The sequence below is a fragment of the Melanotaenia boesemani genome, chromosome 10 (assembly GCF_017639745.1).
Source record: "Melanotaenia boesemani isolate fMelBoe1 chromosome 10, fMelBoe1.pri, whole genome shotgun sequence".
NCBI classification, from domain to species: domain Eukaryota; kingdom Metazoa; phylum Chordata; class Actinopteri; order Atheriniformes; family Melanotaeniidae; genus Melanotaenia; species Melanotaenia boesemani.
Genome location: NC_055691.1, coordinates 28,787,809 through 28,813,576, shown reverse-complemented (window position 1 = coordinate 28,813,576; position 25,768 = coordinate 28,787,809). Strand labels below are relative to the sequence as shown.

At 36.4% G+C, this 25,768-nt stretch overlaps 1 protein-coding gene across 3 annotated transcripts in view; it reads right to left on the bottom strand.

The window, feature by feature from the left end:
• LOC121648032 (voltage-dependent calcium channel subunit alpha-2/delta-1) overlaps positions 1-25,768 on the bottom strand; it is a 67,900-nt gene that overhangs the window by 23,522 nt on the left and 18,610 nt on the right. For all 3 annotated transcript variants that reach the window (XM_041997934.1, XM_041997933.1, XM_041997935.1), the window contains exons 4-18: positions 23,246-23,305; positions 22,661-22,696; positions 21,675-21,804; positions 11,949-12,080; positions 10,436-10,505; positions 10,024-10,074; positions 9,733-9,832; positions 3,661-3,819; positions 3,148-3,252; positions 1,827-1,905; positions 1,448-1,497; positions 1,267-1,356; positions 1,072-1,146; positions 899-979; positions 444-518 (exon numbers count right to left, since the gene is read on the bottom strand). In XM_041997934.1, coding sequence (XP_041853868.1) covers positions 444-518; positions 899-979; positions 1,072-1,146; positions 1,267-1,356; positions 1,448-1,497; positions 1,827-1,905; positions 3,148-3,252; positions 3,661-3,819; positions 9,733-9,832; positions 10,024-10,074; positions 10,436-10,505; positions 11,949-12,080; positions 21,675-21,804; positions 22,661-22,696; positions 23,246-23,305 — 1,293 coding nt within the window. The remainder of the gene's footprint in view (positions 1-443; positions 519-898; positions 980-1,071; positions 1,147-1,266; positions 1,357-1,447; positions 1,498-1,826; positions 1,906-3,147; positions 3,253-3,660; positions 3,820-9,732; positions 9,833-10,023; positions 10,075-10,435; positions 10,506-11,948; positions 12,081-21,674; positions 21,805-22,660; positions 22,697-23,245; positions 23,306-25,768) is intronic.

Genomic DNA, 25,768 nt, shown 5'->3' with positions numbered 1-25,768 from the left:
CAAGAGATTCTAATAATGGTGGAAATCCCATTATAGTGGCATGCTTTGCTGTGCTATGGCATGCTTTTTTAACCACTTTAAGACACATTATCCCTACAATATGCCACAAAGTTTCTTTTTATCCCTCTTTCTTAAACATATATGCCAGTTCATTGCCAAGCTCTCATATCTAAGAAATCCCACATGGCTGAAGTGACCTTCCAGCCAGTATCTAAGGACTGATTTTATCAAGTCATACACTAACTGGGAAATAGGTTCTCTTCATGAAGATTGATGAGGTGACGGCACATGGAAAAGTTTGAAAAGAGTCTGCACCATATGCTAGGCTGCATATTATTCACTGACTGTAAGAATTTACAGGGGAACTATGTGGAATAGTCAGGGTATAATATGATAAATTTAGCCATGACCATGCTAAGTCACACATATGGTAGATGTCATACCTTTGGCTGAAGATTGGGGTGTAGCAGGACATATCCATTTGGATCAATGGCAAAATAATATCCATTTGGGCCAATCTGGTATAAAGATAAATGGAACAAATTATTTTTTAATCCTGAAAACTTGATGATGCCACTGTGCCTACGCACTATATGGAATAATGACAATTTTGTATTAAAGGCAGTTAAAAAACTAAAAAAAAAAAAAAAAAAAAAGGAATTCAGAGGTCACAAAACATGGGTATAACACAAGGGAATGGGCATAATTACCACTAGAGCATTCTTATTTGTGAATGACTAGTAAGGAACAACTCATCCAATGAATCAAATCACATACTAATTACTCAAGAGGAAAACATACAAGCAAGGTCTTTGCAACTGGGCATGCCACGAGTCTTGTGTGTGTTAAATGCACTTGCATACATGCACGTGATCACACATGGTTGTGTTACACTCACTGTGAAGCGTGGCGTGAGCTTCTTGATGTCATCAAGAGACACGTCAATCCCCATTACACCAAGAATCAACTGATTCTGGTGCTGATGGAGAAATAAATGAAAGAAAAGATGAGGAGTAACACACAACCAGGAAGACTCCACCCATTGTGTGCTCATGAATTTATTTACTTTACCTCGCCATTCCTGTCATCGAAGGTCTTGGTCCTGTTGAAAACAGGCAGTGTTCCAGTGATGACCAGACCCAGTTCCTGATGGAGAATCAAGCGAAAGAACCATTCAGCAATATTTCAGAGTAGAATAAACAAAGATGTAGATATTTCCTGAAAGTTTTCTTATTCATGACAACACAACCAAGAACGATGTCATACCAAAGCATCGAGGTATACATTAGTCCACTGAACCTGTTTGGCCTGCTTGTCTGCTAGAACCATGGGTCTTCCCAAGACATCGAGGTATTCCTAAAATAAACAAACAACAACAGCTATTTTTTGTGGACTTTTTAAATGCTTGGTGAAGGGGGAAAAACAATAAATAATAGCTTAACATCACCTGTGTGTTTATTCTGATGGCTCCGATGGAGGGGATTTCATAGAAGTAACCTAAGGAAACCATCACAAAACTTTTTAGGAAGACAGGCAACAGGGTATCAGGGAAAAGAATGTGGGTTGCAAAGCTTCCATTGAGTTTTATGAGGGATTAGACACATCTGGCTGAGGATATTTGGACTCGTGAGCTGTTTCTAAAATTACGTCCACTGTCTTTTTACTTTGCTCTCTTAAAATATTCACTATCTGTCCCATATGTTTTATTGGGCATCTTAATCTGGAAAAACACAAGTATATAAAGCCTTCAAATAGAGCTGATTAGCTGGTGGGAAAAATATTACCTATTACTAGAACTACAACTAACTAGCAATAATGTGCAACACCTTTGTTGGAGCAGGCCATCCACTGAATAGGTCCTTTATCATAGTTGTGTTGTCCTACTGAGAAGGTGAAGATTCTGACCTGGAAAAAAAAAACAAAAAACATTTACAATGGCACACAGTTACCTTTACACTGGTGAAATATATATATAATCCTTTTTTTTTACTTGGTCTAGAATCTACAGTCATAACATAACAAGCAATGACAGGTTAAGTGAATAGCATTGATCACGTCATTCCAATCCAATATTCTGCTGGGAAACCATTAGTCCTGATGTTCATGCAGAAGTTCACCATGACACATACCACACATCTGAACATGGTTATGAAAAATTACAACTTGATGGAAGACACCACAAAAACAAGCCAGCATCCTGGTGCCAGACACCACATGACTTCTACAAACTTTCCAAAGGTTCAGGAACGTCAGAGCTGTTTTGGCAGCAAGAAACAGTTTTCCCAATATTTGGCATGTGGCTTTTAGTATGTGTGAGTGTTTTGTTTATCTTGTACCTTATATAATATTTTATATTATAATAAGTACTCTTTATACCATGTCTAAACCACTGAAAGCTGAATTCAAACACAGGATTATTTTACATTTCTATAAATCAATTGACACAAAAGAAACTAAATAATCAACGTCTTATATCTCATAATTATGACAACCAAGATGAGTGACACAGCTTCAATAGAAGTAATTCTCATTCTTTTAAACACTTTTGATTGTTTTTATTACAGACTTCTCCAATATGTGTCCTGAATTTAAAAAAAAAATGTTTAAAGAGAATCTGTGTAAGATGGATTTGTGATAGTCACGGGTGTGCATGGTTACATGAGCAGGTCATCATTTTATGCCAGGCCCAGTTCATACAAGAGATTTGATCTCTAACATCTACCCCATTAAAATAAAGGCTAAATTAAATAAAAATAAAATGTTATAAAGTATGCAAAAAGACTTAAATTGCCCCTGCATGAAGTTCTGGGTAGAGGATGAACCCTTGATATGTCAACTCAAATGGAGCACCAAAATCTAATATTTAACTTGCTTATCTGTGCATATGCAAGTGCATGCTTGTAAATTTTATTTTGCAAGTACTTAAACCTGTTTACTGCATCACATCCTGAGGAAAGACCTCCTTTTGGGAAACAAAAAGTAAGTTCCCAAAAAAATGTAAAACTTTTATTAAAGACCCTGCCATTGAGTAAGGTTAAGTTTAGACTATGATTAAAACAATGAAGTTGGGAGTTAAGCATGACATAATTAATGAAAAGCAATGAAATTACCTCTAAAGTGACAGAGATGTGTATTTGGTCCATTTACCTTTTTGTCAGCATTGTATTTCTCCAGTATGGTCTGAGCTCTTTCCTCTCCTCCATCAGTAAACAACATGATGATCTTGTTGCAGTTTGCTCTGCTCACATTAGTCTAGTCACAGAAAACAGACAAGTAAAAAAGATTTTTAATTTTTAAAAATTTAGATTCAAAGTAATTTCAAAGCCAAATTCCACAAATATGGGTGCATTCCCTGCACAATTCATATTAGATCAATCTCACTTGGTACCAAACAGATTTTAAATAGTTATTTAAAATAATTTATAATTTCACAAATGCACAGTCATTGTTATTTATAAAAAATGTGTTGACCACTCATCTGTAACAATACTTCTCTGTGATTATCCAGCTAAGCAGGAGTAACACATTCAACCAGCAGATGGCGATAAAAGACAACAATGTACAGCTGCTTAACTCACAGGTGCCATTGGTTGAAAACTTATTTTAAAAGCTGTGCTCCACGTCACACTAAAGACAGACAAAATAGCATGTTTTTCTTACCGCTGAGAGCTGCTCAAAAGCAAACTCAAAGCCTTTAGTGTAGTTTGTAATTCCTTTGGCTGTGATGTTCTGTACAGCATCCTTCAGCAGCTTTTTATTTCTCACGTTGGCTTGAACCAGATGGTCAAAACATGCTGTCTTTTTCACCCTGGTGTTAAACTAGGAAGCAAAGGCAAGAAGTTATGACTTGCAAATTATTCATATAATAATAGCATGTGTGCATGTGTAACAAATACAAATGATGCCCACACACACACACACATACAGACATAAGAACACACAAACACTCCCACCTGGCCTTGGCTGTTATCAAGCATTGGTAAACAGACACATTCATCAAGCCCCTCTAATTGCTTCACTTCCTTGGAGCTCAACGATTTGGTACCCATGGAAACTAGATTCAGCTATATAAAAATGAGGATAGGAAGCAACACCATATTTTTTCCTTTAAAAGGTGAGACCTCTACGTTTTCACCCTTACAACATATATATGTGCAAATACTTCACTTGTTAACCCAAGTTATGGCTTCTGGACTGAACTCTGTTCCAGCTCAGTCCAATTTTTTATGTATTTTCATAGGTAAATATCTGATCTGATCCTGAAACTTTGATCTAGACTGAAGTGAAGGAAATTTTCTATATGCTCTCAATTACAAGTATTGATAACCATATAAATGATAGAAGAAGTTGTCATAATATGGAGGAGAGGGGACAAAAGAGTAGTAAACCAGCACATGAAAACCACACTGCATTTGTTGCAGAACTCTAAAACAAAGCTGCACCTCATCGATCTCAACTAATCAATGTGTCTCTGTGAGATGGCCAAATGGGAGGCTGAAAACACTGATCTACACAGACGAGCAGGCAAAAAGAGCCATATGTGTCTGTGACTATGCATGTGTGTGTTCCCATGAGCCTGGCAGCCTTGGCTTTCTTTTAGAGTGACGATACCAGACATACACGTCTCTACGTGACTAAAAGGCAATATCATGTTGGCTGACTGACTCAAGGCAAGAACACAATAAAATAAAAATAAAAAAATCACATACACATGTCACTGCCCACAAAAAAAAGAAAACCAAAAAAAAGGAAAAAAGAGTTTTAGATCAAATAATCAATTATTAAGAGACTTGAAGAAGGTGAGACCATATTGTTGGATGAGAGGATAAAAAGAGAGGAGGAAGGTGGGAATATAAGATTCAAAAACAGGAACGTGAGAAGTTCTATCCCATACAATGAGCTCGTGTAGTGTATATGACACAGCCATGTAATTAGAAAAGTACTTACTTTATATATAAGTAGAACATATACAAAATTAAAAAAAATGTGAAACAACCTACTGGAAATTCTATTGTATACTCTTGGTCCTAATACAGCAGCACTCATATGTGTGTTATGGTCCAGGCCTTGGAAATGGATTAGTGATGACACAGGAGAGACGGCTAATCTTCAAGCTCTAATCCCAGCAGACTGTCTGAGATGCTGCTTGGGTACTTTGGTTTGCCTACTGGAGTGACACTGGCTAACAGCACTGACGCTGACTGACATGGCTGAACGGGCAAGAAGAAAGTGATGAAGGTTCAGTGAGGTGAGAGACTTGAAGAAAGTGAGAACACAAGTGTGAAAAGAAAAATTAAGAGTATAAGACAGACATAGGAAGAGAAGACAAAGCCAGCCAGTAACAATTTTCTGACCTGCCAAGCCGTTAAGGAAGACTGTGAGTGTCTTCCATTATAAAAATCCAACTTAGTCCCTGGGCTACTGTTAATGAGGTTAATGATTAATAGGTATTATCAAAGACCAGTGATTTAGTGACAGGTAACACCCCCCTTGGGGCCAGACAAATGCTGCTGTGTGTGCAGGTGTATGAATGAGCGAGTCAATAACAGAAGAACTGCATGACGCATTCTGTTGAAGAAAAGGCAAACTGAACCCTGGTTTATCATTTACAAACTAATGAGTGGCAGGAAAACTGGAACTGATTCCAGTTTCCATATGTTTTTTTATATTGTCTTTTTCTATTATTTCTTTCATTTAATTATTATATTTTATTACATGTAGGTTATAATAAGTTTGTGCTCAACATATTTTGACATCTGAAAATAAGTGTGCAACATTTTCAAGATGGAGCAATTAATACAACTGTGATTGCAGAAGTGCTAGACAATTCCACATTTTAAAAGTCCAAATTGTTCATTTTCTGCAAACTTTCCTGAATACGCCTTAGCCTGTTACATTTGCCTTAACTTGCGCCTCATTTATGAGTTATCAGGAAATTTTACCAATGTGTTTAGTTTAAAGTAGCATTACGTTACTTTCTGGCCTTAAAAGTATGCATTTTTTTACTCGTTTTGATGGCTCAGTGACATTTACTATGTACGTTCCTGCATCATCCAGAGGCTAAAAAACTGCTATTCACAACTTTTTCTTTCAGGACGTTCTGCCACTTTACAGCTTGGTTTTGTTTTACAGCATGTAATGTGTCACATGCCAGCAACTGGCTATCAACAGACTGTTTTGTATGAACACCGTGGCTAATTCATCAGAGAAATACAAAAGGACATTATAGGAGGCAGACAGGAGGAAAAACTATCAAAAAGTACAGAGCAAGAGATAAAGCACGACTCAACATCAAACTGACTTTTACCGAACGAAGACTTAATGTACAGGTAGGATGCAAGATGGATGCAAAATTATTTGTTGTGGAGCACATCAGTGAGAAACTTTTCCAAAGTTAAGTAGTGCTTCTTTAATATTCAAAAATAAAATTATAAAAATGAAACAAAATATATCATTTGAATTATCTGGTCATACTGCTGAATTGTTTACAACCTCTTCTGATAATCTTGATGCCAATGTTTCATCACTTACTTAGATGAAGAATGCATGGCATGTTACGTGTCATAATTATTCAACAAAAGTAGCCACATTAATGACTTATTATCATTGCAATTATAAACATATTGTAATTACATCAATAAATGCAGCAGTGCGCCAAGAAAATCTAGGTGGTGCACCTCAGGCCTCAGTAAATGTCTGAAATAAAGTCATGACAGTAAAATTAGGAAAAGATTTGTAACTGTGACGACTGTAGTCGTTGTCTTTGGATCTGGAAAACTTTCTGGAAAAATTGTCTAACTATTTAATTAATCTGGATGGCATCAATATGGCTTCCACTACTACAGTAAGGAACCTTGGAGTTTTTTATTACCAAGATTTGTTCTTTGGCTCACATATAAAACAGTTGCCTAGAAGTGCCTTCTTCCACTTATATTGGGACATCCTTTCACAGAATAATGCAGAAAAACTAGTCCAAGCTTTGGTTACTTCCAAATTGGACTACTGTTTTTCCTTATTAATGGGCTGTCCCAAACGTGCCCTGAAAAGTTTCCAAACGATCCAAAATACTGCAGTGAAGGTTCTGATGAGAACAAGAAGGAGACATATTTTTTCTAGTTTTAACTTCTCTTCATTGGCTCCCTGTTAAATGTAGGACAACATTTAACATTCTTCTCATATTTAAAGTTCTCCATGACCAAGCCTCATTGTATATCAAAGATCTCATAGTTCCATATATTCCCAACAAGATAACTTTACTCTCAGACTGCAGGCTTACTTGTGGTTTCTAGAGTCTCTAAGTGTAGAATGGGAGGCAGAGCCTGCAACTATCAGTCCCCTCTCTAATGGAACCAGCTCCCAGTCTGGGTTCAGGAGATAGACACCATCTCTATATTTAAGATCAGGCTTAAAACATTCCTTTTTGATAAATCTTACAGTTAGGGATAGTTAGCCATCCCTTAGTAATGATGCCATATGCTTATACTGCATAGGGACGTTCCATGAAATTTCCTTTTCATCTCTCTGCTCATTATCTTCCATGTATTAACTCCTGACAGTATTGGCATCATTAAAGGATGCTACATACGAAAAGCGAGAACTTTTATCTTGTTCTCGAGGCCACGAGAACAAAATGACGTCATTTTGTTCTTGAGGATGTGAATGGAGACATCTTGGGGTTTGTTTTCGCTACATCCACCGAGCAGAACTTTCTTGTCGTAGAACTTCAAGAAGTTTTGTGTGATTGGTCGGACATTTGAGGTGGGAGTAGTTAACGCTGGAAAGAATAAAGTGGAAAATTGTGGCATCCGCATTTCCCCGATGTCAGGTTGAACAGATCATTTTAATGAACAGCTGACTGAGGTGGGAAAAAAGTATGTAAATTTATACAATACATGTGGGATTTAAAGACACAGACACTACCGCGTGCACAACCCGCACTGCCATGTACGTGTCTCTTCATGACACATAAAAACACAGACATCGCCCCTGCAGTAATCCTGCCCCATCGCAGATGAAGCTTCTCATGGAGTATGAACTGACCAGATAGGAACCTTTTTCTTGTTCTTGAGGCCTCGAGAACAAGAACAAACGCCTTTCTTGTGGAGTTTGTAACAAGCTTAAAGTATTTCTCCTCTTCTCTCTCAGCAGGTTGTTCTGGCTAAAGGTTGTGATGCCTTTTGGTCTCTCTTTCCTGTCCTCTCCACCCCAACCGGTCAAGGCAGACCTGGGATCTGCCAGAGGTTTTTTTCCTTGTGTTAAAAGGGAGTTTTTCCTTTCCACTTTTGTCCAATGCATGCTCAGGTGGGTGACTGAATCAAAGTTTAGTTTCACTCTGCAGTCTGTTGGTTACCTTAGCTAGGATATTATTAATCATCAATTCATCAATCATGAATACTGACTGGATGAAAATAGATTGGCTTGAACTGCTTGTATGTAAAGTGCCCTGAGATGACGTTGTGACGTGTGTTCAGTACTCTATATTTAAAAAAAAACAAATAGGTGTTTACAGTTGTATAAATGTTTAAAATATATTTTTCAAATTAGAATTATCTTTTGGAAACTAAATGATCGTTTTGCATCCTTGTGTATTTTTTAACACTCATGGATGGCAAATGCACCCTCTGAGTTTTAACACATAGAAAAAACAAGTCCAAAAGCAACATGAAAATCAAAAAGGATTATACTCTTTGAAAGAATCTCTCAGTCAGTTTGGCTTCCTGTGAAATATGGCCACAGGCACACTTAGCTCTCCAACAGATTCCAGTAATTACACATCTTTGCAGAATCACAAGTCCACCACAGATCAGAATACATTGTGTCCAAAACAAAAGGTCCCCATGGAGAGGAGAGAGAATGTGAATGGCTGTCTTTCTGTGAGGACAACGGTGATAGCTTCAATCTCTATAAAGACTCATCTCAACAAATACCTCCATGGGTACCCATCTTTCCATCAAACAATCTCCTGATTGGTTCTCTCTGAGTGTAATCACAAACGTTGTGGCCCTAGATGGAAAAGTGCAGAAGAGGAATGCTGGAAGTGATTGGTGGGGGGTAAAAGCAGAAAAGAAGGAAAAAGAAAGTGGAAACAGTGATAGCAGGGGAAGTTATAGAATATTGTGAATACAGGAGAGGAGGCATATATTGAATAGACCATGCATTGACACATAGAGATGAATAGAGGTTTACAGTGAAATGCTGCAAGGAATTTCATCACTTTATGATGAAAGGTAGAGATGATGGAAAGATAAAAAGATTGATGGATGGCTTTTTCGTGGGGTTCACTGCAGTCAGAAGCACAGCTTTAATTTCTTTAGGAGCACAGGGGATGGACATCCATACCGGTGCCCACAACAGTGGGTCTGGAGGAGGGGTGGGGGTATGTGGTGCAGAGTTTTAATCCTGAGCACCAAATGGAGCAGTGGGTATTTCATTAAAGGCCTGTTTCAGGGTGGCCAGACTTGAAAGAAATCCATATTTCAGCACTTGTCATCCATCTTGCTGCCTCTTTTGTTCGAGTATATGTCACGTCCGCATGAGAATGGGTTGTTCATGTGTTGACACGTGCAGATGCAAAACTTTATCTGAATGTTTATAAGTTAAATAAGCACCTAAGTATACACATTCATAATATGAATCAATCTTTTATTCTATGTCCCTTATCTTAGCATGAATCCTCATCTTGCCCTCACACAAACAGATCAGTGAATGAGTGAAAGGTTTTCTGATACTCACATAAACTACATTGACATAGTCATCATCAGACAGAGTCTCCAGCATTTCACTGACAGATGTCCTGATCAGTTTAAGAGTTAAACCAGACACACTCCCACTCCTAAAAAGAAAAAAAGAGAAGCCCGACAGCTCTATAACAGTATGTACTCTATTCTTTAGCTATAAAATTTCACTAAGTTTAAGTTAGGAAACAGATTAAATTATATGGTAAATATAAAGAAGCATTATGATGAGAAGAAAAATGACAGATATAAGAAGGTTATGGATCTGTAAGATTATCAAGCTACTCACGCATCCACCAGGATTAGCATATCTTTAGGTGAGGCAGCTCCTTGAACGTACCTTGATGAAAGAAAAAAAAAAAAAAAAAAGAAACACTTTTGACAAACACACCTAATACAGCAGTTGATAATATACTAAGGGTAAATAATTTCCATAATAAATTTTGATTTGTATGATAGCATTGACACATACTATGTAGAATCAATAAATAAAAATGTAATAAATTTCTAGAAATTGTTATTCGATTGAACCAATTGTTTTTACAGTCCTATATGCACATGACATAATATTCAAAATGCCATATTTATTTCTGGTTACAAAGATCTATTCCAACTAACCAAAAAAGTGATCATGCATATAATATGGTGTGTATTTTCATACAGCATCCTAATCAACAATGAACAATTACTGATCTTCTTACCACGGCCTCCTGCGGACATCATAGAGATCAATTTTACTGGGAGTCTTACGAGAATCCATCCATGGAGAGGCTAAAAAAGGAGATCACATCATACATTAATTAAAGGAATAAACACTCATTTCTATTTTGGTGTCATTTATGAAACATGTGACTGCAAGACTCACAAAATCTAGCAAGATAAAGCCATCCTAATCTCAGCGATGTGTCACTGTCAGACATGTTTTGTTGTGACAGTTGGCTTGTTGGACAGAATCCTAAATCTATCACATTATCTAAATTCTAACTTTTTTATGCTCACATTACAGGGGTAAAAAGAAAGGAAATTAGATTTAATATTCATCTAAAATTAGGTGTGTGAAGAACAGGATTCAGTTAATTTCTGCCTGCTATTGGTGAGCGGCACCATGAAAAAAAAAAGTAATTACAAGAGTTTATAACTGGCTGCCATGCAAATAAAGCAAATAAAATAATTTAGCAGTTTTTGCATAAAAGCTTAGATCAAAGTTAGTCAAGACTCACACCATAGGGAATAAAACTGCTGCACATGCCATCACATAAAATAACTACAAGGCTGAGATTATGTACTAATGAATAGTTTGCTTTTCTGACAGGCAAGTTAAAGTTACTGTAAAAGCACCCACAAGGTTTTTTTTTTTTGTTGTTTTTTTTTGTTTTTTTTTATCTAAAACCTCAAAAGAGTCATAGTGGTTTAAGCAAACACTTTATAAAAATAAATTTACCCCTCCACTACTTTTGTTTACTTAATCACCACCTTCTCAACTGAGAGTTGCTCCACATCATTGCCTGTACTGCAGGACTGCACTGCAGAGATTTAAAGTACATATTTGTGGTTTTCATGAGTAAGATCCTTGTCACACTATACATTTAACTTTATTTGCCTTGTTTAAAAGACACCTCTAGAAATGTTGGCTTTTTGAACAATATTTAGATGTCAACACTCTATTGGTTGCATTGAGGAAACATTCCACTTGCATTGCTCTAATTTTTGATGAATTTTATGTAAAACCAAGCAGCACTGAACAGCAATGCAATGATCAGAAAATACATCAAATTCTCCAATTACATTACACATTGATGTCACTTTCAAAATCACTCATTTTTGCTGTTTGCATTGTTTTGGGATTAGACCTGCCAGTCAAAGCCAATTCCTACTTCCTGTAGCAGGATAAAGCCTGAGACATTTTTTTTAGATTTAAGTTGTTTTACATGGGAAAAAAATTGCTCTTCTGGTAAACCCCTTGTGGGTAGCTTTAAGCTTTAGCCTGCCCATCAGGAAAGCTTATGATTCTTAAAACTCAGAGCATCCACTGTCTACTACAGATAAGACACTGACTACTCATAACTACTTCACATAATCCCACTCAAAGAAAAAAAAAACTTATTAATGAATCCACCTTAAGAATGGAAGGTCATACAGCTTCAATGTCATACAAAGCAGTTACTGGCCTTAGTTAGGCTTCATTTGTTTGTTTATTTGGTTGTTTTCATTTACCTGGGTAGTAGCGAGCCAGGCCTGTAGCACTACCAAAGACCTGCCAGAGAAGGGTCGGGTCATCCTCTCTATTCTTCTTAAAAACATCTTCCAATGCCTCTGTCCAGTTGAGCTCATTCAACACAATGGTAGCTGCACATCCCACCAAAGTAAAAATATAAACAAATACATATGTCAAAACCAGCTCAAGCTAGAAAGAAATGTACAGGAAGAACAGTATATCAGAGGTCAACTAATTTGTGTTTTCAAAGGCCAATGACAACAAGTTAGAGAACATGGAGGCCTGAAAGCTGAATCATGATGCATCACATTTCTTTAGTCTTTCTTTGTTTTCTAATAAAATAACAATTGAACAAAAACACGTTAAAAACTGTCGGGCATAGTTGTTGATTGTATTCTCTCCGTCAATTTGAGGACATCTGTTTTTTTCCATGGGTAAAACAAAATTATTCCAAGTAAATGAAACAAACTTCTCTACTACTGTTGCAGCTCATGTCTACCAGTACTGATGATGCCGAAATGGCCAAATAACCAGCTCACTTCAGTATCACAGTAAATCAGTATCACTGATTTGTATTAGTGGATTGTAACTTCTATTTAGTTTTGTTTTGTTTTGCAATCTTAAACCTACAATTCTATGTATAGATTACATGTAGAGGACACAGCAGATCCTGTCAGAATGTCAATGGACATGGTTAAAGACATCTGAACATCCAGGATTAACACATTCATTAACATTCACACAGCCTCTCTCAGTATAAACCCTCTAGCCCAGCAGGACATATGAACAAATATTTGACCGGCACATGAGCTAATACACATATTTAGTCAAAAATAGCGCTGAATATTATTCTGGCAAGTAATTGCTTTGCTCTGACAAAATTAAACAGTGGTTAATTTTACCTGAAAGACCTGCATGTGTGTGTGTGTGTGTGTGTGTGTGTGTGTGTGTGTGTGTGTGTGTGTGTGTGTGTGTGTGTGTGTGTGTGTGTGTGTGTGTGTGTGTGAATGAGTGTATGCATGTGATTGATAGTGTGTGTAGTGAGAGACAACAGGCATTATGGATGTAATGGCACAGCACCCAGACAGCTCAGAGACACATAACCCTCACTATGATGGATGGAGACACAACATAAGCTGCCCCAACTCTATTTTCCCTTTGTCTGTCTGTCTACTGCTCTTCTGCTTAACTAGCTTCCATGTCTTCTGTTCCTCTTTCTTTGAACAGATCATATATGTATAATATGTGCTAGTATGACTGTACATTTTTATCTGAGTGAGTAGTTGTGTAAATGTGCACATGTTCAGGACACACTGATACCCTGTATTGGGTGTGACGTGGCTCATTGATGTGCAAACACTGTTCATTTGCATGCATGTCTCTTGGGGGGAGAGTTAATGAAGGCCTGGCTGCCAGAAGTGCATGTATTTCATCACAGTATAGAAAGCGAGAAGAAAAAAAAAGTATGCTGTGTATGTGTAATTAGTGTGTTTCTCTCATCAAGCTCAGAATATTAAAGGGGAAGGGGGGAGAAAATAACACCACAGCCCTCATTAGATACTCAGAAAATACCTTAACTTTATGTAGAATCTCTGAGTTGGGATGAATGATGATAGACTGGTATGATGATGATCGTATCTAACAAGCCTTGACCTTTTTCTATTTGCATAGATAATAAATAGTTTACAGGTAACATGCACATACATAGTCTGGACTGACTACATAGGCAAAGCCAAAACCTTTACCTTGTAATGTTTCTCTTTAATGCCACTAATGGGTTTGAACACATCTGATAGTTATAATATTTAATAAGCTAAACTGCCCTGCTGCTTTTTAAGGGCTAGAGAATCCTCTGGTTGCACATATTGCCCCCGACACTAATGAATTCCTTGGCTGCACCAAGTGCGGCTTTGATGCCAAACTGAATCTACATATAGTAATCACTTTATCAGTGTGGGACATCACAGGAACAATATAATTAACTAGAAAACACAATGTGAATTAAGACAGATTTCTAGAAGATGGATGAGCTCATTATTTTAGACTAAAGACAATAAATAATTTTTTTAATAAAATTAAAACAGGAGACTATTTTCTTTCTACATTACTTAAAGATGAAAAACTATTTCCATATTCATATTATACAGGAAGATATAGTCAGAAACAAAAGTGTTATTTTTCAAACTAATCTTAAAGAAGCACTATAGAACTACAGATTTTCTCAGTGACATGCCCCCTATCAACAGCTAAATCAGCATCCATCTTGGATTCTTCTTGTACTGCTCTCTCTCTCCAGACAGTAAAAGACAGCCCTATTTTGACTTTTGTCTTATTTCCTGCTCTGTCCCTTTTGCTATGTCCTCTCTTCCTCAGATAATGTAATCTGTGTTTCTTTGCCATTGCCAATCAGCCATTGTGTGCATTTAAAACAGCCAACGTGTTGATAGCCGCTTGCTAGCGTGCGGCGTGGTGCGTAAAATGAACGTGGCATGCCGGAACCAAATGTGGTGACCTGCAGTTTCTCAGCTTCGGGAAGCAGTTGGGCTTAGGGTTCCATAGTTTGATTTATTTAATAAATTAACACGCAGTCCTCTGTTAACATGTACAAAACTAAATAATAGAAGAGAACACAAACTATCTGGTTGAGTGTTACTGTAAGGATGTTATTAGAATTATTGAGCCAATGCTTGATTCCTAGTTTACTTCTCACACAACATAATTTTTCTTAATATTTTTCAATCTGTGTTTCATCTGATCAGAGGTTTTTGCTTCTTGTAGTCTGAAAGTTGTTCCAGTTCCCTCTGGCAAACTCCCAGTGGGCTGCCACATGCCTTTTTGTAAGGAATTTGTTCAATCTGGCTCATAGATCACATATGAAAAATCAACATAGTCATCTGGTGTCAGACTTGAAGCCAACTTGGAAATGGTTTAAAGTGAAATGCAACTCATGACTCATACTCACAAAAGACTTTTTGTCCAACATGAAAGTTGCCAAAGTCTGGAATCAAGGCTTCACAAACATGACATTAGCATAGTGGCTACACGTCCATCTCTTATGAAGATCTTTTGGTTTGTCCATTATGTCATAAGGTTCTAATTGGTAGAGCAACACTGGTAGTTGTCCTGCTGTTGGGTTCGTCTATCTGAATAAGATAACTATGGATCTTGTGTTTGGTAAACAGTTTTGATTACCTTTCTAACTCACTACATTCATAAGTATTAGCGTTAGCTTGAAGATTTGAGTAGTCCTTTTAAGACTTAAAACTTCGTCCATATAAGATTTTCAAACAGAAACTCGTTATTTATTCTGTGTTATTATGACAATAAATTATTGAATTGAATGATGGGTGGCCAGAATGCCACTTCAATATTTCTAACTTTATAATTCTATTGTATTCAATTATCTTGCTGCTTTTCCGATTACCTACGTTATTTTTTTCAAATCATGTTTTAAAAAAAGAAAAATATTGCAATTTATGGATTTTGGATTAATTATATAAACCAGAGGAAAAATATATATATATAAGTTTTAAGGAAATAAAACTATTACTTATATACATAAAAAAAGAAGAGAAAGATGAATACATGGAGAGGGCAAAGAAAGAAAAAGGGTCTGTCTTCATGTCTTCATCTGTGGTAGTTTGTCATATTTCATTATATACAGTTTAATTAGAAGCATTTAGTTCATGTTTTGTAACCTTGATCTGTTTAAAAATAATCTGGTTCATTAATCAGAAATAAAAACACACTTCTTGTCAACTCTGTCAGCTGTTTTTCAGAAGTCAGATGAATGTTTTGTTCATTTTCTTATATATTTTTTGTTGCATTTTTTTTGAGTTTGTGCTGTTTATATAATGAAGGAACTAATCTACAACTTTTTTTATTCCATGAAATACTTTTTAACACATCAAAATTAAAAACAAAATTTAGAAATGAAAATATTTGAAAACCTCAGTTTTCAGAACACTGTGAGATCAGAATATAATTTTGCATATTGTATTTTTTATATATTGGAATAAAAAAACCACTATTACAACACACCTCAAAACTTTAGGCTCTTGTTGGGCTGGAAAAAAGAAAATGTGTTACTTGAAACCTGTTCCTTTACATGGTTAAATAGCAAATAATTTTCCTTCCATAAATATATAACTCTATTGAAGAAAGTGACAATTTTTGAAAACTTATTTTTTAAACCTCTTTATTTTACTATTTAAATTGAAATATTACTCAGGCTCTGTCTGCATTCACTCTAAATTGGACCATTGGTCATTCCTGGGTGGTGAATGCCACCTTACTCTGAAAGTAAAAAACTATGTTGGAAATTTCACATTTTGTCATACAATCTTTCAAGTGAGAAATATTTTGCCACACACCTCAAAAGGATTTAGTGCAGCTCTGTAGCTCTGGGATGTAAGCTACATGTACTATTTACATACATTTTAAGCTTGTGTGTTTAGTTTCTGTCTCTATGTCCACTGAATTCAACCTTGTCTTTTACTTGTCTGCCAGTCTCTGTCTCTCTCAGCCTTGAGCACTCCGTCCTTCAGTAGACAAACAGATTTGGCTTTTGAGATCTTTTTGTCATCTGAATGACTGTATCCTGTCCAATACTTGGCTCGCGCATGTGATACTGATTTTATAAACTCATCAACCACTTTATCGAGAAATCCAATCTTCTCCAGATGAGCAAAGGCTATTCCTGGAACATTTATAGGGGTAGAGATCAAATTGGAGAGCTGAAACTGCAACAACATATAAATCTGCCGTCTCTTTTTCTCTTGGATGTGTGGTCGTATATACCAAGCTCAAACACACAGATTTTTTTTATTTCCATTTTTCTCTTTGAATACATTTATTGTTAAGCTCATTGCCATCAGTAGTAGCATTACTTTAAATCTATCTCACCTTCCTTACCCAGTCAATTCTCAAATCCTGTTTAAGTCAAAAAATTAACTTGTAGGGAAAATTTTTCATTAGTATTGACAGAAATTGGTCTCCACACCCTGTTTTAGGTTTTCACCCACATTCACACAGCTATAGTTTCATTCAATCTACCTGAGATCAGACTTTAGTGCTCGATAAATCTCTGAGGCTCGGCGCATCTATGCATACTTATTACCAGCTACCAATAAACGGCATTGTTGCTAAGAAGAGAGTGTGATGAGTCATGGCACCCTGCCCAGATTCTGGTCGCACAGGTATCTAAGGCAAGACAATGACAAAGTCACAGCAAGTCCAAAAGTATGCTAATACATCAGACTTGCACAAATAAAAAAACTGGACAGATATACCTGTCCCTCATTTCTGCCCCTGCATCTGGGGGTCAGCAGAAAGGTTTTACATGTAACCTTGGAGCCAGACGGTTCCCCAGCAGGCTGAAGTCCATGCTGTGGAAGTCACTCTATCCTGCTGACCCTCCAAGTCACTGCTGACGCACCACATTCCACTGTTCACTAATTGCTTTCCTATCACATCCAAACACACAAAGATCCAATCTCACATAAGCACAGTAAAGTACACGAAAACAAGTTAACAAGCAAGAAAGCAGACTTGTGGTTAGAAAAACTATCCTGTAACCAGACTCTTATAATTGTCTCTCAGTTGGAACCTCTGCTGTGATGATTACATTTTTGAGAAAAACACTGTACCATTAGTAGCTCTCCCTCCAAGTTACATAATTAGATTATCACTCCAGAGATAAAAATGTAAAAAAACATGTAGGAGTAAAAAACAAAAACCAAACAGAAAACATCATTTGAATTATGTATAATTCAAACCACAGCTCAGATATTCAGCAGACCATCCTTAAGTCATTGACATTCAACTTGTGCTCTGTTAATGTCAGAATGACTCGAGAGAACCCACTTTTTCTAAAACACTCAAAGGTAAATGTCACCACACCTGGATGAAATAATCAGAAATGAGATTTAATAAGAAATAGTTCACAAATGTTCTTAACAGCATTATCCCTAAAACCCTGTTTCCAGGCCACGGTCTTTAAGTTCTAAATGACAACAGGTGCCTAAAAAATGGTATGAACATTTCAAACATGTGGTTTAAGAGTCTCGTGGAAACATCCCAGTCTCTGATCCAATACCCTGGAGTGGCCAGTGGGAAAGTAGTTGTAAGTGAGCCATCCATGAGGAGAGGAGCTCAGCCAATGAAAGTGCAAAAGACAAGGTCAGGTGATGGAAGGTTGAAGGTAAAAGAAGAGAAGGAAAATAAATAATCATACAACAACAATTGTGAAGAAACTATGGTCTACACAGAATACTCAGCAGAATTTGGTCAAATAAAGGTGAAGGCATCTATTTTTTCATGTGATGTTTCAAAGGGAAACTCATCATTACATCTAGAATATGACCAGGTGCAAAGATCACTGTATCCCTGCCTTTTAGGAGCAATTTTACTTTGGTAAGTACCAACTTTCAGGAAATTATGCCAAAATCATTGTTGCAACAGGTGCAATTTATCACAAGATCACAACATGCATGTTGAAAACATGTTGTCACATATTATTTATACCAACTTTAAATCTCTTACCAAATAGAGGAAAGCCTTGAAGTTTACTTATAATCCAAACTAAATAGTTCAGAGATGATTTCTTGCTCTTTGTTTCTAAGATGACTTTTAGTTCAGTAATTAATTCATTAGTTTGTTTTCTTGACAGACTATCTGTCTAAATAACATGTATTTCATGTCCTCAGAGGGCATACTTAACATTTTTAAGGGAGACTACATCAAGCATTTTGTTTCTATTACATCACATTAGCATTTATGATGAGATCATTTGTTAAGTTGTCTCTGTACAGGACTTTATTCTAACATTTTAGCAGGTCACATTAAAGGGATCGCTGCTCCTCCATGGTCTTTCTTTTATTACTCACTATGACAACAGATGCAATGAACCAGGTGAGATGAATTTATTAGGGTAAACTGGGATTTAGACATTCTTACCCTAAGTTTAAAGTCTGGAAGTTGTGTATTTCAATACACCAGATACTGTTTTAGACAAACTAAATACATCTAATATTAGCTTTGTCATGTTTTATGAAACCTCAGTAGTTCATATTCAAGGCGTCTCCTTGTTCATCAATCGTTTGACAACATTTAGGAGATGAGAAGCACAACAGAGCAACATGCCTTCATTGAAATGTTTTCATTTTAAAGACACACTATGTAACTTTCCGACCTTAAAACTCTGCGTTCCTGATACGTTTGATGGCACGGTGACATTCATCACACACATTTCTGGAGCCATCGCTGCCCAGCAGCTTCCTGAGACTTTTTCTTCCGCTGCCACGTGTCGTCGCAGCTGAGTTTTGCTGTGTGCACTACGTCACATGCTAGCAAATGGATATCAAATATCTGGCCATTTTGAACGTGCAGCGTGGCTGATTCAGCAAAGAAATGTAACAGGATATTATTGGAGGAACAGAGGACAAGAAAGAGACAGAGAGAGCGAGAGATAAGACAAAAGTCAAGATAAGACTGTTTTTCTCTGGCTGGAGAGAGCTCACAGTACATGTCTACCTTTCATGTACCTATGCATTATATGCCACTGGAAAGCTGATTCTTGAGTTTTGAATTATGTGTAACATTACAGGCTAAACTAATAACTATATATTCAGTTTCTGACCAGTCACAAATTTTATTTATCTTTGAAGCCATTCTGTACTCCAGTGGCAGATGATACTGGCCACATGGTCAAAAATATTCCTGTTACATCAGCAAGGGTCCAGTAAAAGTAGTCCAGTAAAATGTGTGAAGAAGTCTTTTATCCATAAAAACCTGTTTTAAGTGAAAATTGAAGGATTTTAATGGGCTGGCTGTCTAACTCTGCTCAGCTAGAGCAGCATGGTGGGTATGAGTAAGTAAGATGCAGGTACTGAAAATATGAGAGAAAACTAAAAAACTTAAATTATCTGTGTCAATATTTAAAGTATGTTCACATAAAACTTTTGTCTATTTTTTCCTGAGTAAATATTTTGTGCAGGTGAATTATGTTAGCTGCACAAGAATAGTTTGGGGTTAACATTGCTTATTTTTTATTTTCATTAAGAACATCTGACTGTCCCAAGTTGACTGTGGACTGGTAACCTGCAACCTACAGGCTGCAACATCCTGCAACATGCTGCAACATACATGCTAATATGATGTATTTTTAAATACCAGACTTTCTTTGACAAACATTTCTTGACCTTTTTCAATTGATCAATGGACAATTTCTTGCAGATTCCCTAGAAAAAAAACACAAGTTACTCCATTTGAAAACACAACCAGGTGATCATGCTCAGGACTATTGCTGATTCAAAGCACCCCACAAGCTTTGCCCTTTTAAAAGTGCTCCAAGCAAAATGTCTGGCCAAGACAATATGGCTTTTGTCAGAGTTGCTCAGGTCTTAACATCTTCTCATTTCTTCAATATCCAACACAAGCTGGTCTCACAGAAATATTTTAAATAACCATGACTTAACACGGCATTATGTAATAAATATAAACAATGGCATATTAGTAAATAACAAATTACTTAGAAAATTACACTAAATTCTATTCCCATTCTTTGGGTAACAGTGGACGGTCTATAGCATATATTAGTCCTCAACCTGACTAAATATTCTCATTTTGCCTAAACCTATCCAAGCATTATTTAGGCTAAACCTGTACTGCAATACATTTTTAATACATGGTGTTTGTTTAACACAGACCTGTGAGATTAAGTTTAACCAACACAAGTACATCCAAAACAAAATGTTCATGTAAAGTCTAATACATAAAGATTTAACTGTGAGTAAATTAGTTTTTATTTATTTATTTTTTTATTTTTTTATAAACCAGCAATAATGCTTTAGCTCTTTGAGTATATTTTAAATCTTAGCTAGTTTTATGAAATACAAACTATTGTTCTAGTAAAATTCACACCAACAACTTGAAGCAAACACGAGGTTGCCAAAATGATTTATAGCAACATCAATTTTCTATACCCACCTAATCCAATTCAGGGTTGCAGAGTAGTCATCTGGTTATAAAAATGTCAATACAGCAAGCACACAGCTGTCTTTCAGCAGCTAATAATATAGTTTCATTACCACATGTGAGGATTTCTTTAAGAGTAAGTATGTAACCGTCCTAATTTTAGTCCAATGTGTTATAAACAGCAACGACAAATAATGAGTGTTTACAGACTGTAAGTATAAATAAATACATTATGTGTTAGCCATGTGATTAAGAAAACACATTTGAATTTTTTCACTCAGTCAATATAAACGAGGAAATTATGCAACAGCACATTTAAGTGTGACTCAAAAGCTTAAACATTCATGTTGTGATATTTATTTTTCTGAATGTTTTGTGCCTTCAAATGACCCCAATTCAAGGCCACAAAACTGCTTATAAGTTCATTCTTAAAAAATGTTTATCAAAACTCTGTTGAAAATAATAATAAAGAAAAAAAGGAAAATATGAAAAAATCAGCTCACGCATCAGTTTCAGTTTGTACACCCTCTGTTCGACTACATCCCAAGGTCACACTTGGTTTAGAGACAGCAGTGTAGTAGCCTAGAGAAGATCCTATTATGCTGTTTCACTTATTTTTAAAACCATTATTTAGCTACAGGCAAGTTAGGCAGTGGCACAAGCTGTAAACAGCATTAAAATAATGGGCTGGTGTGTCAGCTGTATCCATGGTTACCACTTGGGGTCTGTGTGTGTGTCTATGTACTCACAGCCATCATAGATGTCAGTGGGAATGTGGACAGCCGTGTGGTTGTGATCTGTCAAACGTTTAAACAAGGGGTCCTCTTTAAAGTCTGGTCGAATCCTGTATTTTCTTGCTTCTGTCTCATTTGCATCCAGCTGAGGGGGGAAAAAATCACAATGTAAGCGGTAGTTCTCACCACAATTTCAAGATATCAAATAAAGCCCGGCTTGCTGAAGCAAATATTATAATAAAAACAACTAAATACTCTAGTATATGTGAATGCATGAGAACTAAAAAGCGCTTTCCAACAAACCTTGTCTGAAGCAATTACATTATTATAGTAAATCCTACATCCTCGATGCTTGCATTATAAAGAGAGTATTATAGACTGTTTGCTCAATGATGTCTTGCCATTTTCTTTTATGTCATTACCACTGGGAGGAAGTACAGTGCAGTCTATGTGCAAATTTATAACTCCTGGTGTGTGTTGGGTAATTTACATCAATGAGAGCGGTAGAGACAGGGAAATACAGGGTAAAAAGCATGAAGAGAAATGAAAGAATGCAGGGTACAGAGATAGTGAGGTGTTGACAGAGGGAAAAGAAAGGGGGGAGGGAGGAATTGTGTGAACACTTGCTTCCTAATAAAGCAACAACGTAGCCAACTCATACATCTCATCTGTCAATTAGAGAAGAAATATGGCAAAGACCTCTTCACCTGAGAGATAGTGGAACAAAAACGTAGAAAGGAAGGAAAATACAGAAGATGGGGTAAAAGAAAGGGATACTGCAGTAAAAAGCTGAGACATTAATTCAAAGTGAGGGTGAAAAAAAGATGAGATGGTGAAAAGCAGGGAAATAAGGGATAGGAGAGGAGATGAGCGAGCGAAGAGGGCAAGATAGGGAGTGTTGTGGCAAAAGCTTATTACTAACCTATGTCTGAATGTGACCTGTGTGTGGGCTTAAGCAAAAGGAGAGCAAATAGATGCAGGGAAAAAAAAATCACACTCACATTGTCCTTTGCATTGTAGTAGGCGATTTCGTCATCCTGTAAAAAAGTCACGAAGGAGCAGAAATATCAGGTTTTTATTCTTTAAGGTGTTGCACAAAGAAGTGTGGTATCTATGTTTATGAACGTGTGTGTGTGTTTTAATTTTTATTTGTTGGCATGTAAAAGCATTGCATTTATGGTGCTGTTGACACTGGAATGTGCTAAATGAAAACTAAGGGTTATGCTTATTGTTAGAGTTCCTTTTTTACATATGTTCTTGTGTGCCAACTGCAAAACTCCAAGGATGCATTTTCCTGCCATTAAGAGAATAATGGGGATTTTTTTTTAGCTTCAACACAAAGCTATCACATTGTTTTTTTGTTTTGTTTTTTTGTTTTTTGTTTTTTTCCTGACCAAAGTTTAACTCTCTATTTAAATTGTCTGCCACTGAGACTCTTAGAAACTCATACATTTAGGATCTGCCAATAATAGAGAAAAAAAATTAAATCTAGACAACATGCATGATTATCTACATTTTTGTGTTTATTTATTCATCTTTTCTTATTTTAGATTCATAGCGTGTGTTTATGTTTCTCTGCCCTTTACCTCAAACTCATCTTTCCATTCATGCTCCATCTGGAAAACTTCAGCAGCTGAGGCCAATTTCTGCAGAGAGAAATTTGGCGTTGGTTTAGATAAAAAAATTCTGAATGTCTTTCTTACAGAGCATCTGCCTGATTTAAGAAAACCTGAGCATCAGGTCATATGTTAGGAAACACAATGGAGACCGTCACAGAGACAGAGAAATTATTATAATCTCACTTGCAGTGCTCAAACCATAGGGATTTCTTGCAGAACTCACTGCCCACTAAAGGCCAGACAAGAGTGTATCTGAATACCATTATAAAAGGTTGAAACATAAGAAAATGTGCATGTATGTGTGGGTGTGTGTTTGAATGTGTGAAACAAAGAGTGAAATGAAGAAAAGTTGGGGTCAGCACTCTAAGAGATGGCTGATCACTGGATAAAGTCAAGAGCAAATGGATTACCTCCTGAGAGGCTGTCAATCAGACTGGATACTGCTGAATAACAAAGGGGATATAGATGTAATTAACCTGACCTTTACAGCTACACATCTCTTTAGCTGTACATGCATGCATACACAGATTTGAACAGAGAAGGTTTAGAGAAAACAGAAAAGTACCCAGGAAAAAAACAAACAAACAAACAAAAAAAAAAAAAAAAAAAAACACATAAACAAAGCTTTAGTTACTGTAGCTTACTTTATCATCTTTCATATTATGCTAGCAATAGATATTTGGAGGACTGTGAGCAGAGTGAGGGGTCACTCCTGTCAAGAAATATAATGTTTATCTTCTGAACATCACTTATACATTCTACAGGACAGCTACAGACTGTTAAACACCCTTGCACTAGTGCTAATGGACTGTCATGTCCACACCAGAGCTAGCAAGTGATTATCCAACAAAAGCGTGGGCCCCCAGAACAAACAGCAGCCCACCTACAAAACTCTGCTTATTGGAGGGGTAAAGTTGTATGAATAAATCAGCAGCTTTGCTGTACTCTTTCAATATGACTGCCAAACCAAATAACTAAGTAACATAAACAGAGAAACATTACATGCTCTGATACTACAGTATGAAATGAGCAGATCAGTTTTTAGAATATCATATTAATAATATTTGAAGGCATGTAGTAGGCAATGGAAGCTTCAGCAGAAAACCATGTTTTTGCTCAGACATGCAAATCCACAAAAATCTAAGTTTACCCTAGCCATGGCCTGCCTGCTTGGTTTCTACTGGGTAATGTCAATTGTGTGGAAGAAAGAAAAGAAATCCAACTGACATACTGACTTCTTTCACAACAGTAATGTTACAAAATATACAGAGAAGTCCCCCTCAGCATTTTGAATAGATAAAAGCAGTTTGAAAATATACATAATCTACTTTTTATTGCTTCATCTCCCGATAATCTGCATCAGTTGGACTGTTCAAGTAAGAATAAAATAATATGCATGTCAGAACTGGATGTTTATAGTATCAGTCATTCTGTCTTCTTTCTGAGCGTGGGCATGGTCTCGTCTGTGTGTTTCTATGACCGTGTGTCTGCTGTCGGCAGTTCCATTCTTGATCAACAGTCTCATCCTTTTCTCCTCGGGTCCTGGGCTCTGTTCCAGACCCATCTCCATCTCCTCTGCGCTGGATGTCAGCGGCTAAATATACACTTTATTCCAGTCATAAACAAACATATACTCAGCAGCCAACACAAAGTAGTGATGGTAAAATTGTTATGCATGGTCTACCTCAAAACAAAAATATGGATGTTGTCAGCATCATGTAGTAAATCGTGTTTTTCCGCTGTGCATTGTGTCTGTTGTTTGACACTGATCCATCTTATCTTAGATATTACAGTATTATAGTGGCTCTGCATTGCCATTTACATCTTGTTAAAGAGCTTTATTTAAAATAAAACTATCTTATGGAAAGATGTCTATCACAGTGCAAGAGTATACAGTACATCAGTTCCAATGGAAATAATGTGCTGATCATATTCTTCTGTTATGGGCACCTTTAACCCACAAAACCAAGTTTTATAAATGTACAAATTTTTAACTAATGGCTTAGTACTTATTCAAAGGTTTAAACAAAACATATGAAGAAGCCTCAGGGAGAACCTGACTTGGGTTGTATAAAAGGCTTTGATGACTATGTCAGCAAATATGTAGTTTTTTATAATTTCATCCCATAAGTCTATAATGGAAAAAGCTAATATTCAGAACTAACAATGCACTATTTGAGGAACAGATTGAGAAGCATCCTGAAAAGCTTTTATATTAGGTTTTTTATGAGCTTAATGTCAGCCATTTAATGTCATATCAAGATGACATGGTACAATTAGGTTAACTAACTTAAACATTTTAGCATATATTCAAATTACCTTGCAAAATATGCTCAGTTTGTTGAATCAATAGTTTCAATATTTTTAGAAATACACTCATGAGGCATTTTATAGACATATGGATATTGATTACAAATCTCTTCTGGAACATTGCTGTGATATGAAAGATGAACGTAAGGAACAGCGGTTAGATATTTGACATATCACACA